We start from the raw sequence: 14,884 nt of genomic DNA on the forward strand, positions 1-14,884 counted from the left end.
GCTTCCTCTGTAGCTTGGAAGAATGTTGGTAACAGCAAAATTCGTATTTATCCTCCCAGTTAGATCTCCCCCTTCTCTTAGTATTCAGCTATACTGCCTGGTTTCCTTAATTTGTTTAAAAAAATGTAGAGTGCAATTCTATGCATGCTTATACAGAAACAAGTCCCACTGAGTTCTGTGGAACTTATTTCATAGTTAGTAAGCATACTTAGGATTGGAGCCTTAATGCATCTTCTCTACACTCACTTGCCCAGGGCCACTGATTGAGATTCTCTGATTCATACAGATTAGGCTATAAAGATGTGAACAGGGAGGAAAGCATCATTAATGCCAGTGGAGGCTTCCTTTCCAGTGCAAATAGCAGCTTCAGGGATGTAGTGTTTGCACGGCCAGTCAAAAGCATCAAACTCTTCTTGTCCACCTCCTGTTGTCCCACTGTAGCTGCTATTTACTTCTTCTTTTAAAATAATGTTGATTGCATTCAAGCAATCAATGTAAACATTTAATATGATCCTAAGAATTCCATTCTGTTAAGATATTGTCTTAAAGACAACCAAATATGCTTGTTAAAATAATCAAATATCATCAGATAAATAGTCCCAATATATCAAAATTCAAATATTTATCACAGAGTATAAAAATAATAGAAGTAAGTTTATTTATTTATTTATTATTTATTTTATTATTTCAATTTATATACCGCCCTTAGCGAAATAGCTCTCAGGGCAGTGAACAAACAAAATAAAATACAATATATCATAATAAAAATACAAAAATATATACAAACAAACAACGAAAAGCACAGCAAAAACAAAATAAATACTACAAAAATTAAAATACAGATTAAAAGATTTAAAAAGTTAAGAAGATTAAAATGCCTGGGAGCATAAAAAGGTCTTTACCTGGCGCCGAAAAGATGGAAGTGTAGGCGCCAGGCGTACCTCTTCGGGGAGGCTGTTTGTGTATGTATCACTCCTCCTCTTCACTCTGTGATAGGCCAGTCCATTCAGCTGTTTCAGAATTACAGTTTAAACAAGAGTTGTGAGTTGTCACCTCTCCTGGAGACAATTGGTGAACGCACATTGAGAAGCAGTATGCCTGCTTAATCAATATCCAGTCCAATGTGAGAATTTCCTCTAATACTCAGATGATAACCTGAATCCTTTCTCCTGCTGCCCTAGAAACATTCCCTTTATTTACTTCTTGGGTTTTTAAATGAGATTTCTGCAAGGCTGACAATTGTATGTCCTGGGAGACAAACTAAATAAGAAAAAATATGAAGGCCACATAGAGGTTGTTGGAAACCTTCACAATGGTGTTATACAAATCCCCTCCCCCAATACACACACTTCTGTCTAAATAAAGGAGATAAGCAACCACTGTTATTATTTGTCAAAACTCTGTTAGACTGAAAGTTTTACACATTTCCAGACTTCAACAAAAACAATCTGCCTTCATCAAGAATTTGTCTTTGTTAACCATTATTGTCCCAAAATACATTTGGGTTAGCAGGCCAGATATAAAGAGGCAAGACACAAGGGATGAGATTTAGCTATGGCCACTTTATTAAGTATAAGTTTAAGTACTTACGACCTGAATAGGGAAAAGGCTATGTATGGGAAATACTCTCAGTCTCCTCAGCCAGCCTGTTTTTGGATGAGCCAATCCTGTAGAGATGAGACTACATCAAAATCCAATCCGCAACAATAAAGTGAATTAATGAAAAATACGGTACTAAATCCAAATTTGGCAGAATTCTAGCACATTCCTGGCTGGATGCCATATCTTTGAAGAAGGAAGAGGGGAGGAGGCAGGCAGAGGGCCTTATACACTCTCTGCCTGCTCCTCCCCAGTACTGGCACATGCCCAATGGCTATGCCAGAAGTGGCACCTTGCCAGACTTCTGGCCTCTCCTGCAAATGTGCTCCCACCTGGGCCTCTTTTGGTTTTGGGCTGGGGAGTGGTATCAGGAGCCTATTGCTTAACTTTATGGTTACACTTGCCATCTGAATTGTATTGCAAGTGTTTTATTTTTGCTGTTTAAGCAGGAGATACTTTATGTATTACTGTTTCATATTTGTAATCAAAGATTTTGGTAAGCATCACCAGATATTATGGCATTACATTTAACAAGACCAACTTATTATAGCTAGATTATTTCTGCTTTATTGTTATTTCTGCTTTTTTAGTTAAGAAGTACTGGGGTGGGGGAACTCTCTCTTTATAGGAGGATTAGTGCCAAATTCCATCTCTGGATGCAAAAGGGTTGAAATATGCTCCAAATGGAAGATCCTACCATCATTCAGGCACACACAAAAATGGCTGTTATCATGTAACAACTTTGGTCTAAGGTTTTTGTGAGTTTGTTCATAGCTCATTAGTTTTCAAGATGAAGCTGCTACCATTGCAGACAGCACACTGATATGAAAAAAAATCAGCTCATGCATTAATTTATAGTATCAGACAGCTGTACATTAGGACACATGAGTTTAAATGTCTGACATAAAGTTATGTCTGCTTTGACAGGACTATTGCCAACTATCTGGTATGGAGAATGGTTTATTCAAGAATATTTAACCTCAGCCGACATTTTCAATATAGGTGGTTGGAATTTTCAAGGGTAAGTGTGTGATTTTGATAACAATATATCATCTCTGTCTATAGAGCTTACAAAGACAGTAGCTAATAGCCAGATACTATGGATTCCTATAATTCCAAGCTAGCAGGTTTGAATTCAATGCTTTTATAGAAGTTGAAGAATATCACGTAACCTCTCCTGGGTCATCAGGACCTGACACAGATTTGAATAATAAATGTCATGTCTCTGCCTGTAGGAAAGTTGTCTGCAGGTTGTTTTTTTTGCATCCAAGCCTTTCTCCCATTATTTCTGCATCCTGTTTCTGTGAGATGTTGTGATTTTCATTCTGTTAGGGCTGGTACACGGAGCAGAGAGAGAGAAGATGACAGCATTGCGTGGGATGCTCTAGTGAACCGAATAAAACTGGAAAGATGCTAACTGCAGGGGTATTACCAGTATCCCTAGCTTAAGCTATTCTGCTTTGTTTGGCTGGCTAGAAAACAAAAGATTGGCCAGGGCCAAATTAGATGCAGTGCAGAAGATCTCATGCATTTAAAAAGAAGAAGCTATGGAAAGGTGTACTGAATCAGAGCAGCAGTGCTGGATGAGAAAATCCATTCTCTGTGCCAGTTTTCTAGCTGAAATCCCTCTGCATCCAAGCGACTGTTTGTTTTGTGGGGGATATACGCAGGTACCATATAGGCCAGTCTCCCCCAGCCTTGGTGCCCTCCAGATATTGTTGGACTACAAGTTCCATCATCCCCGATCATTGGCCGTGTTGACTGGGGCAGATAGGCATTGGAGTCCACAACATCTGCCAGGTAGCAAGTTGGGGAAGGCTGATATAATCAGATAGCATCTTTGTGAGGAGAGCAATTTCCCTCCCTCAGTGCTGCAACCCTGACCTGATTTGCCACCCTCCCCACTATCACTGCTTTAATCTTTTTTTTTTAAAAAAAGAGAGAACTGATCTGATCCCAGATTTCCTGACCATACAGTTTATTTCTCGCCAAGTGGTCAACAAACAAAATGTAGAAGTTGGACATTTCTCCCTGCCCCTGATTTTTTTTTGGAAGACTTGTTACTTTTATGGGTATTGCTGCTCACCACCCCAATCTCTGGGAGTTGTGAGACTTCCAGGGGTTTCTGCACTTTACCCAGGGTTTGGTTTCCTTGGAAAGAAGGTTGGCGGAGACGGCGGTGTCTTTAGTTACATGTATTCACAGCCTGAGTGTAAGATGGAGAGGTTCTCAGCATTATCAGCGCATCAGATGTTACTCTCCAAACCCGAAGATGTGCTTTGGAGGCACAGACACAGAGGACAGGCCTCTCTCTGTCTTTCCAGCTTCACCCCCCAAAAGAGACTATAAGCCTCTCTGTGGCTCCAGGATGGGAGGAGGAGGGCCTCTCTTCTGAAAAGAGTTCCAATAGCAACAGGATCTCTCTTGGCCACATTCCTTTGGCTATGCAGATTGGCCGCTCAGACAACCCATTAATTCATAGACTGACTTGGCTAAACTGTTAGCTTATGCAAAGGAAACTAGTTTGACCAGTAGAGCAAGTGTCTTGCTTGCATATCCCAACTTCCAAATACACGATCACAGGCTTGAAGGGGACCCAAAGCAATAATCTATCTCCACCCCCAATCCTATAACAGTATCATTCTTCACATAATAAGAAGTATAACTCTTGAAATGCATAAATGGTGACATGAGTATTTATTTCACCTGCATGCACACACACTGGAAGTCAATAAACTTATATGCATCAACTTAGCTAAGTTTAGTCGTCATGACTAAGTCCCATGAAATTAGTGAATCAAAACAAACATTCCCTCCCTGCACAGCTAGAAGCCATAGAAAAAAAGTTTGCAGTGGCACCAATGGAGCCTTTCCCCTATGTCTCCTAGCCACACAGGGCTGGGAGGAAAAGGATCTCCATTCTGATTGCAGTATTAGGAGTGCAGAGGCAAGCCTTCCTTCCTTGCTGCATTGCCTTCACAGTCAGCTTTGGGCTCCCACACACCTGTAGTTAGTTAAGATCAGTAGCTGCCTAGTTTGGCCCATAGTCTATTTGATATTGATGGTAGGTGCTGCTTGGAGTAACAGGAATAGAGTGGGAAAGATCACAACGGTAAGGGTGGCAGTGGTCTTATTTTGCAGAATTTGCCATGAGTACATGGGACTTTCTAAGGAAACACATGACTGATCAGTCTTAAATCAAAACAGGTAATCCAGGGGACAACCTCCTTGCTGCCTCAATGGGATAAATGTGTAAACTTTGTGGAAAGTGCTCTCCCTTATGTTTCTGGAAGAATGTTTGTAGATCTGCATTTCCAAGAAGACAAAAGGGAAATGGTAGGTGCATGTTGGTGTCTTGAAAATGGTTTCCTTCCTCTGCAAGAATAGAGTCATGGGAACAGGCACACAGTATTAGCACCAAGTTTGCTGCAGGATTAAGAGCCAGTGAGAAAGGTCAGCATAACACTCTGTGCTGTCTGAAGCAGGCTGCCTCATTCACTCACCTTCTGCTGCCACTTCCTCCTCCGTCTGTTGTCATCATCATCATCACCATCACCACCTCCTCCTCCTCCTCTTCCTCCTGCCACCACATCCTCTCACTCTTCCACCTCGTCTTTGTTGTCACTTCCTCCCTGACCTTCTCCCTTCACCAGGACCATCCATCCTTAGAGTGAAGCATGGTGGGTGAGATGGCCCCAGAGTTTGCCTGTGCCATTGTCACTATGCTGAGATGGTGGCATAGGGACACAGGAAGCTACCTTATACTGAATCAGACCACTGGCCCATCTAATTCAACGCTAAGTGGCAGCGGCTTCCCAGGGTTTCACACAGGGAGTCCTTAGGGGTGAGTGCACACCATACATTTAAAGCACATTTAGAAGGCATGCCTTTCCCCAAAGAATCCTGGGAACTGTAGTCTGTTAAGGGTGCTGGCAAAGGGTTGGTGAGGGGTAAACTACAGTTCCCAAGGTTCTTTGGGGGAAGTAATGTGCTTTACATGTATGCTGTGTGCGCAGCCTTTCCCAGCTTTATCTGGAGATTGAAACTGGGACTCCCTGCTTGCAAAGCAGATGTTCTGCCCTTGAGCTACAACCCTTCCCCATCTTGTCATTTGTTTCTCAGGCAGTAAAATGCTTTGGATGAACTCTAATTATCGGGGCTGACGCTCCAGTCAGATAACTGATTTATTTAATTTAGTGACCCTTGCTAACTAAGGCCCTTTTTAAAAAGAGATGCCAAAGAGTGAACCTGGGAATACATATCAGATTTGTGGTATGTTGTTCCCGAGACATCTTCAAAAGGTAAATGCACACATATCCACATTCACCTTGATATGTGCCTTGATACGGAACTATCCAGTCCCCTACACATTAATTGTTGTGTAATATTTCATAATATTTCATAGGTCTTCTTTAGGGCTATTTATTACAACCCTGTTTTTCAGAATGGCTGGAAAGATCAAATTACTTTGATGAATGACAAACTAGACATTTTATTAACTGACAAATGTTCCAATCCTATGCATGCTTACTCAGTAAATATGCACAGCATGTAATCCTGTGCACACTTACTTGAATAAATCCCATCAAAATCATTGGTGCTAACTTTTGAGTAAACATGGATGAGGTTTGGGTTATAAACTGAACGCTAGGTTGATTCTCCTTTTTAAAACGTGGGGTCTCCTATTTTGTTCAGTCTGTCTTTCCTTTTCAATCCTATGTTTTGACTGTGTAGATGACATCAAATCATCCCCTCCCTCTTCGCTCCTAGAAGGTCCATGCCAAATAAATAATGAATTATGGGAAGTATGGTGTTTTCATATTTAGCCACTGATGAGCTCACACCCTGGATGTTTTCCTGCCTCCCTCCTTTTATCAAAAAGATATTATCTGTGTCTAAATATAGCACTGTTTTTGACCTACAGTCTAAGCAGCATTTCATATGGCTACGCCTGAACAATTTTGATAACAACTCTGATGGTATGAATAGATTTCTCTTCCCACCCCTACTGCTACAGCTGGTGCATAAAAAGCAGAATATACACCAGGGTCCAATTGTAGAACTAGAATATGAACTGGCAACCTCCAAGTACAGGGAGTTCACCTCATTAGTGCACTAAGTTAATTGAAACAGGGCTCGTCCATCAATATACCCAAGTTACCTTATTCCCTGGGATGCTGTTTACTCCCAACTGCTGGATACTTGGTTATATTTAATGCTAGGTCTGTACTGGCTCCCATATTGTACCTCAGTGATGTGATATTTAAAGGATAGTAATGAATCATAAAAATGAAATGCTACAATTCCCTCTGGTTGTTTAGCTAAGGATATTTCTCCACTTAGGTCAGTCTCAAAACTTTCAATCAAGTAAGTGATTCACCTGAGACTTAGGGCACTTCCACTCAGTTCTGTTCATGGATGCAAGTTTTGCACAGCATCCACATGTCATCATCCTCATCAAAGTGCCATCCCATATTATTTTCCCATTTAATCTAGATTTATCATTTCTGCAAAAATCTTTTGAGTTAGAGAATAGATGGAAAAGAAATTTTGATATGGATTCTAATGTTCATATTGCCATAGGCTCCAATCCCACTCTAATTTTGTACAGTTAGTGACACTGAGCTGATGATCAGTTAAGCATTGCAATTTGCTGATGTGAATGCACATCCAGATGTGTATCTACATCTGTACTGACTGTGCACACACAAGGCTGCTTCCACACACAGATCTCCTTTGCTAAATTGGATGGAAAGTCTGTAAAGCACGGCACATTTTTGAAGTTTTTAGGATAATGTTTGTTGCAGATGGCAGAGTTGACTGAAGGGATTCGTTGGGCCTTTATGGACATGCTGGAGAAAGAAAACACCTGGATGGATTTGGAAACAAAAAGAAGAGCGATTGAAAAGGTAAAGACATTTAAATATATCCAGTTTTTGGATGAGTGAGATGCACATCAGTAATCTGTTTGAAAAGATGTTGTATGTTTGCATATTTGCTGCAAAAGTCTTTGAACTCTTTTACCTGTATTAAGCATTCTTTTTAACCTTCATTGTTATTTGCTCCAGTGGTTTTTTGACTTTTGGTCTTACATATAAATAAGCTAATAAATAAGGTGGGAAAGATATTATTGCTAGAAGATCTGCCAGTTCTGTTAGTACCTTATTTAGGTCCTGGAATTGAGTTTGAAATTACTGGATTGCCCCTTTATGATGCTTCTGTGATCTGAAGCGCTTGCAAGTTTTTCTTCATTCATTGGCCCAGGGTATGGTCTGAAGGCACACGAGGTTACCAGCCTTGCTGATGTATGCTGCCTTGTGTTCCTTAATGAAAGAAAGGCGGAGGATATCAATGTGACAAATAAATAAGGATGCCACTTTGATAAAATGTGTTAAATATGTTGTGGTGTGTCACTTTTAAGGGGTTTCACTGCTGCTCTTTCATATGGGTTCACATTTTCAGTACTGGTGCATTGAGTGCAGTTTACTGGAACAAAACTGTAATGATCGCATTAAATTAAACGATTATGCATGGTATCTTCTAGGTTTGAAGCCTCAATTTTGATATAAAGAGTTTAATTTCTACAAGAGGAGATTCTACTCCAAAATAACATTCATAAGTATGAGGACTACAGCCTATATTCAGTCAGAAATTATATTGTGGCTGAAAGTGAAATTGACAATGTAATCCAACATGCATGTCCTCTCAGATGGAAGTAAATCCTAATGAATTCAATGGGACTTAATGGCCAAATAAGCATGATAGGATTATATGTAAATAAATAATGGTTTCCTGTCCTGAGAACCTCACTTGGCTCCCTCTTTTGTGGTCTTTAAGTGGTTCCTAAAGGTTATGTTATTCTGCCAAACTTTGCATGGGTCTGCTCCTTGTGTGTGGGGATGGGGTGTGCTGAATGGGATTATGAATTCTTTTCCAGTGAGTGTCTAGTTCATGTAGCTATGTTGTTGTTGTTGTTATGTGCCTTCAAGTCGATTACGACTTATGGCGAGCCTATGAATCAGCAACCTCCAATAACATCTGTCGTGAACCACCCTGTTCAGATCTCGTAAGTTCAGGTCTGTGGCTTCCTTTATGGAATCAATCCGTCTCTTGTTTGATCTTCCTCTTTTTCTACTCCCTTCTGTTTTTCCCAGTATTATTGTCTTTTCGAGTGAATCATGTCTTCTCATTATGTGTCCAAAGTATGATAACCTTAGTTTCATCGTTTTAGCTTCTAGTGACAGTTCTGGTTTAATTTGTTCTGACACCCAATTCTTTGTCTTTTTCACAGTCCATGGTATGCACAGAGCTCTCCTCCCACACTACATTTCAAATGAGTTGATTTTTCTCTTATCCGCTTTTTTCACTGTCCAACTTTCACATCCAGCCATAGAGATCGGGAATACCATGGTCTGAATGATCCTGACTTTAGTGTTCAGTGATACATCTTTGCATTTGAGGACCTTTTCTAGTTGTCTCATAGCTGCCCTCCCCAGTCCTAGCCTTCTTCTGATTTCTTGACTATTGTTTCCATTTTGGTTCATGACTGTGCCAAGGTCTTGATAATCCTTGACAAGTTCAATGTCCTCATTGTCAACTTCAAAGTTACATAAATCTTCTGTTGTCATTACTTTAGTCTTTTTGACGTTCAGCTGTAGTCCTGCTTTTAGCATTCTTTTCAAAACATTACTGGTGTAGTTAAGTATACACGGACAAAGAAGATATGTTTCTGTGTTCTTGCATTTTTTTTATCATTAATTTTTATTCAAAGTTTCAAAAAACAAAACAAAACAACACACACACACAAAAAAAACAAATTAATAACTAACACAATAAAATAAAATGTTGACTTCCGATTTGTCGCAGATCAGTTATAGGTCTACAGTATATAACAAACCTGTCTCTTAATATATTACAAAATCACTTTCCTCCAGTAGTTATCTTAATTAATCATCAAATCTCATTAACATCACTTTATTCTTTCCGCAAAAAGTCAAAGAGAGGTTTCCAGTCCTTGAGAAATATATCCATCGATTTTTCTCCAAATAAACATGTCGATTAATCCATCTCATCAAGTCTGCTAGGTCGACTAGTTTCAATAGCCATTCTTCCATTATCAGTGTTAATTCCGTCTTCCATCTTCCATCCTTGCATCCATAATGATCTTGCTGTCATAGTCATAGTCATATAATAAGAGTCTGATGGGAATTTCCTTCCTCACAAATATTTCCTTGCCATCAATTCTGAATGTGTTACCGAAATGTTGTTGTAAAGTCATATCACTGTTCCTCTTTTTTATGAAATGCACTAGCACATCTCTTGAGAGTTTGTCCATTGTCACATATCTGTAATTAATTCTATAGATTTTCTCTATTTCAAGCTCCATCACATCATTCCAGTCCAGAAATTTTTTTGAAACATTGATAGCTTTATCTCTGATATCTTCATCAATTTCTTCAGGGACAACGCTGAATTCCAAACAGTAATCTTTATCTCTAAGGTCCATAAACTCCAAATCTTTTTCCAGTTCCACATTTGATATATCTGTTCCAATCTCCAGGACTTGCATCTTCCCTTTAATTTTTCTTTCTTCTTCTATTGCTTGTCTAATTATATGTTTGATCTCATCAACCTCCTCTCTCATAAAATCCCCTATTTCTTTCAGCTCCTGCTTCATTTTGCCAAATTCAATTTTCATCTTTTGTTTGCCATGTCTCAGTTTTTGTTTCATTATCTCAATCTCATCCATTATTTTCTGAAACATATTTACTTCCAGGGTCTCAGCCACTTTCTTAATTGTCATTTTTAAAACCAAGAAGAAAAAAAACCCTTCAATTTCCAATATAGCACTATTCCCAAGCAAAGAGCAATTTATTTTTTTTCCAGCAACAAAGGAGTTAATATTCCAAACCTGATGACATCATAATGTAGACAGCACAAACTGCCTTATCTCTTATGTGTCCAAGAATGCAAAACAAATTTAGTTCACAGCATCCAAATAGTTAGTGGCATAAAGAACAAGCAGATTCGTCAAAATGAAGTAGACCAGAAAAAATAGTCCCAGACATATAATACTCAAAAGTTCATATAAATCAAAATTTTTCTCCTCAGATTAGATATCTCTCATCCGTTTGTATCTTTATAATGTTCAATTCCAGGCCAGCTTTTTGCAATAAAAACAAAGATAAGCTATTTCGATTTCCTTCCGCCTTAATTCCGTGTATAAAAGAGAAAAGTTATAACTCACCCAGGGATTCTTTACTGCTGATTCTTTTAACAAATCTCTTTTACTGCAGCAATTTAAGCCAAATGATAAGGATAGATAGAAGAATGCTTGCCTGTTAAATCTGTTTTTCTTTGAAGAAAAGAAAAACGTCTCGCTTAATCAGTTTGAGCTTGCTTGAAATTCCTGGCTCCGTCCGACGTTGCTGGCTGGTCCTTCGTTCATAGGCAATCCTAATGAATTCATGTCCCTCAACAAACACAACGAAGCTTGTGGATGATCTCTTCGTTTCTCCCTTGCCTGGGAGAAAGTTTTTACCAGTCAAAAAAAACCTTTTGGCTGGTTTTAAAACTGAAAAAGCTTCCTCTGAGACGAGAGCTCGTCTCAGAGGCAGGCACAAGCGAAGCAATCCTTCCTGGAAGTCAGTGTTCTTGCATTTGTTGAAAAGTAAGAAATAGGACTTGTGGGTGTTACTTGCAATGAGACCTGATGCACTATGTGATCTGCATATATCCCTTCATTCACACATTACTGCAGAAAACCAAGTAAGGCTGTAATCCAAGGGTACTGAATCTTTTTCAGCCCAAGGGCCGCATTGCATTATGGGCATCCTTCTGGGGCCACATACCAGTGGTGGACAGGGTCAGAGACAAAAGTAGGTGGAGCAAAAAATGTAAATGTTATCTTTGTAGAGTAGACTAACTTATACATATACTCGTACACCCCTCTCTGTCCTCCATCCAGGCAAGCAAAAGTCATTATTAGAATTCCAGCAAGGCAAAAACACTCAAGGAGGGTGTGACGCAAGGTTGTTGAGGGGTGTGGCCTGAGGAGGAAGGGTGTGGCCTGGAGAGGATCCCAATGGCCAGACAGAGAGGCCTGGAGGGCTGCCTTTGGGCCCCAGGCCCAGAGTTCCCAACCCATGCTGTAATCCTGTACCTACTTACCTGGGAGAAAGCCCCATAGTGGGGATTTACTTCTGGTCAGATTTGTATAGGATTTCTCTGTACATCATGCTTCTTTCACTACGTGTAGAAACAAATGGAAAGCTAGCATGTTAGAGGTGTAAGGGATTAGCTTTTATGTGAGGAAGCAGCATTCAATACGTGGTCTTCAGCTGCAATCCAGAAGAAACTATGCAATGTGCTATTTCTCATGTGCTTAAATCACCCCTTAGTCTTAATATTTTCAATGCTTTGTGTGACATTAGAAAACAGCAGGCATATGGCTTGTTCACAGACGCCCAAGGATTCTTGGAACCATGCTGTTGTAATCCTCCAGTTTAAGCTCTCAGAGGAAGCTCATCCAAATGCCAAGCGACATGTAGAAAAATACATGAGTACACAGAGGCAGAGGGGAAGAAATGGCCTCTTCACCTTATTTGTAGAAGTGATTGGGTAGCATCTTATTGGCAAACGCCTTCTGTAAGGGGTCTTGTGTGGAGGTTGCAGCGGAGTCATTTTCCATGTTGTGCTCAGATGAAAAGAAGCAGAATTTGGTTATTTTTTCCCTCAAAAAGTAAACTTCAAAGCTTTTAGATAGTGCAGATGAGCAAATGGTTGGAATACAGTTATCGCATTTCAACTGTGCATTGTTTTCAAGAATCCATTCAAAAATGGGGGATTGGAACATTTTAAAGGGTAAAAATTCAGAATAAAACCTAGCAGCATGGCTAACAGATTATGTTTTGTGACAGCTGTTTGGTCCTATTCATATTTTATGTGGCTGCAAATAAAAGGCTGAAACATTTGCCAGTGACACCAGCTAGATGTGGATTTCAACCTTACTTAAAAAGGATGTTGGGCTTGGACCTCAGAAACATGGGAGATTCACAGGGTGCAAGATCTGGGGTGGACTGAAGACGGAAGGCCCAATACTTCTGGCTCTAGATCCTCATTTCAGCTCTCTTGAATAATACCCTCTTGCCTTTTGAGACTCCTTATACATCCACAAATCAATGCATATAACAGCATCTTGCAACTAAAAGAAGCAGCATTGCCTAAAAAGTACTTCACTGATGGATCCTTGCTGCTTTATGGAGCTGTCGCATACTGGGAAATGTTACTGTAAGAAAGCAGTAAATGTTACAGTTTTTATGGATAGGGTGATCTTATGAGAGTCTTTCGCAGTGTTATAGAAGGCCTCATCTTACCTGGCTGCTAGATAACCTGTTAAATTAGAGCTGCATTAAATGAGATACAATTTCATTACTAATGTTTTATTGCTACCCACATCAGCTGCTGCCCCCAATCAAGCTTGCAAACTTACTCAGCAGGGACAGCTCCAGGTTTAAGGGGGGGGGTCCTCAGCAGGGTTGTCACTTGTGGACCACTTCCTACATTGTGGATTGTCCCCCACCCTGCCCGGTGGACTTCCTTGGCAGTGGAAGACAGCAGCAACATATCAATGAGGATTAGGTAGTTTGGGAGCCACCATTTAAATTTCCCACAATGCCTCTGATGTAGTGTTGTTTTGAGCATTGAGGGAAATTAAAATTGTGCCTTCAATACCCCCAGTATACTGGGAAGGAGAAAGAGAGGGGGGAGGAGGGAAGCGCCAGCAACGTCAGTACTGTGTCAGTGCACTGACAGAACTCATCTGGTGCGTCCACTGGTGCACACACATGGTGCCCGATTACCCCACCACTTCCCCTCCCCTCTTGACTCCAAGTAGATGGGGTGATGTTGCTGCCAGGAGGTTAGATACATAGCATCACCTCTTCCCACCAGCCTGAAACGCTGAAAGATTGTGCACCCCAAATGTCTTCTGTGTTTTTGTTCAGATGCTGGAATAATAAGATCCCCTTCAGGTGTTGTCAGTTCATGTGATCACAGTCATGTGAGAGGTGAGAGAGGGGCTGCATTTGCAGGAACATAGGAAGCTGCCATAAACTGCATATGACCATTACTCCATCTAGCTCAGCATTGTCTATTTTAATTGGCAGTGGCTCTCCAGGGTTTCAGATAGGGAGTGTCTCCCAGCCCAACCTGGAGATGCCGGGGATTGAACCTGGGACCTTCTGCATTCAAGGCAAATGCTCTGCCACTGAGCTATGGCCCTTCCCCATTTGCTGCTCCCCACAATCATATTTTTGCTGGTTCTGGCTCACCCCCCATCAATGTGTTAGGGGGAAAGATATGAAGCAGTAAGCCTGCTGTTTGTGCCAAAATTCACAGAACTAGGATCGGAAAGATTGGCTTTCCTGGTGGCTCCTCCATTGTAAATCCTGATAGATACATGAAGTATTCATCTTTTAGACTTTAGATTCTATTAGCGGATAATGTATTTAAAAGCATGCCTTCAGAGTTTTCCAACTTTCTTTCTGTCTGTCTTTGTTTCTTCAACTCTGACCACCAAGAAAGCCTGCTTTTGACACCTTTGATGTGTTTTCCCCCTCCCTTGTTGAAAAGGAAGACTGATGAAATTGACAACATAGGAATTTAATGGACTTGGTACTGCTATTTCAGAAAAAAAGCAGATATTCAATACATAGCAGAATACCTAGCAATATGTTTGCATGCACAATTTGATATAATCAAACAGATTCCAAATGCTCTGGGATTTTATTCTTTTTTGTGTGTGTGTCAGAGTGCAGTTCATGCACAATTCTCTGGATGGAGCTCAAGGTACTTTTATAGACTGTAGACAGCTAATAACTGGTGGGCACCGCTGTCCTCCCTCCTCCCTCCACTGTATTTTACATCAATTAAAAAAGATTTTAAGTAAACTGCTGCACCTATTAATCCTTTCTGTTTAAGGCTGCTTTCACACAAGGCTTCAATCAGCACCTGCAACACAAATGTAAAAGTTACATAGACATCAGTATACTTTTTATCTTTATTTCCCTTCCATGTTAACAACATTAAGAACCTGTGGCACAAACAGCACAACAGAGTCTCAAAGGCACTCAAGGTCCACATGTGTAGAAACACTTTTAGGATAATTTTATACATGACAGACTCTCCTTAAAGTATATCCCAGCATTTTTAAAATGACTACCTATGCCTTGCATACATTTGTCACTCTAGTTCTTTCTCTAAAGGAAGTTGTGCACATTTTTTA

The 14,884-nt window shown here is 40.3% G+C and overlaps 1 protein-coding gene across 5 annotated transcripts in view; it reads left to right on the plus strand.

The window, feature by feature from the left end:
* PHEX (phosphate regulating endopeptidase X-linked) overlaps positions 1-14,884 on the plus strand; it is a 161,750-nt gene that overhangs the window by 70,101 nt on the left and 76,765 nt on the right. For all 5 annotated transcript variants that reach the window (XM_061627298.1, XM_061627297.1, XM_061627299.1 and 2 more), the window contains 3 exons: positions 2,527-2,620; positions 4,807-4,935; positions 7,407-7,508. In XM_061627298.1, the coding sequence (XP_061483282.1) occupies positions 2,527-2,620; positions 4,807-4,935; positions 7,407-7,508 (325 nt within the window). The remainder of the gene's footprint in view (positions 1-2,526; positions 2,621-4,806; positions 4,936-7,406; positions 7,509-14,884) is intronic.

Source organism: Rhineura floridana, chromosome 5 (assembly GCF_030035675.1).
Source record: "Rhineura floridana isolate rRhiFlo1 chromosome 5, rRhiFlo1.hap2, whole genome shotgun sequence".
In the NCBI taxonomy this organism is placed as follows: Eukaryota; Metazoa; Chordata; class Lepidosauria; order Squamata; family Rhineuridae; genus Rhineura; species Rhineura floridana.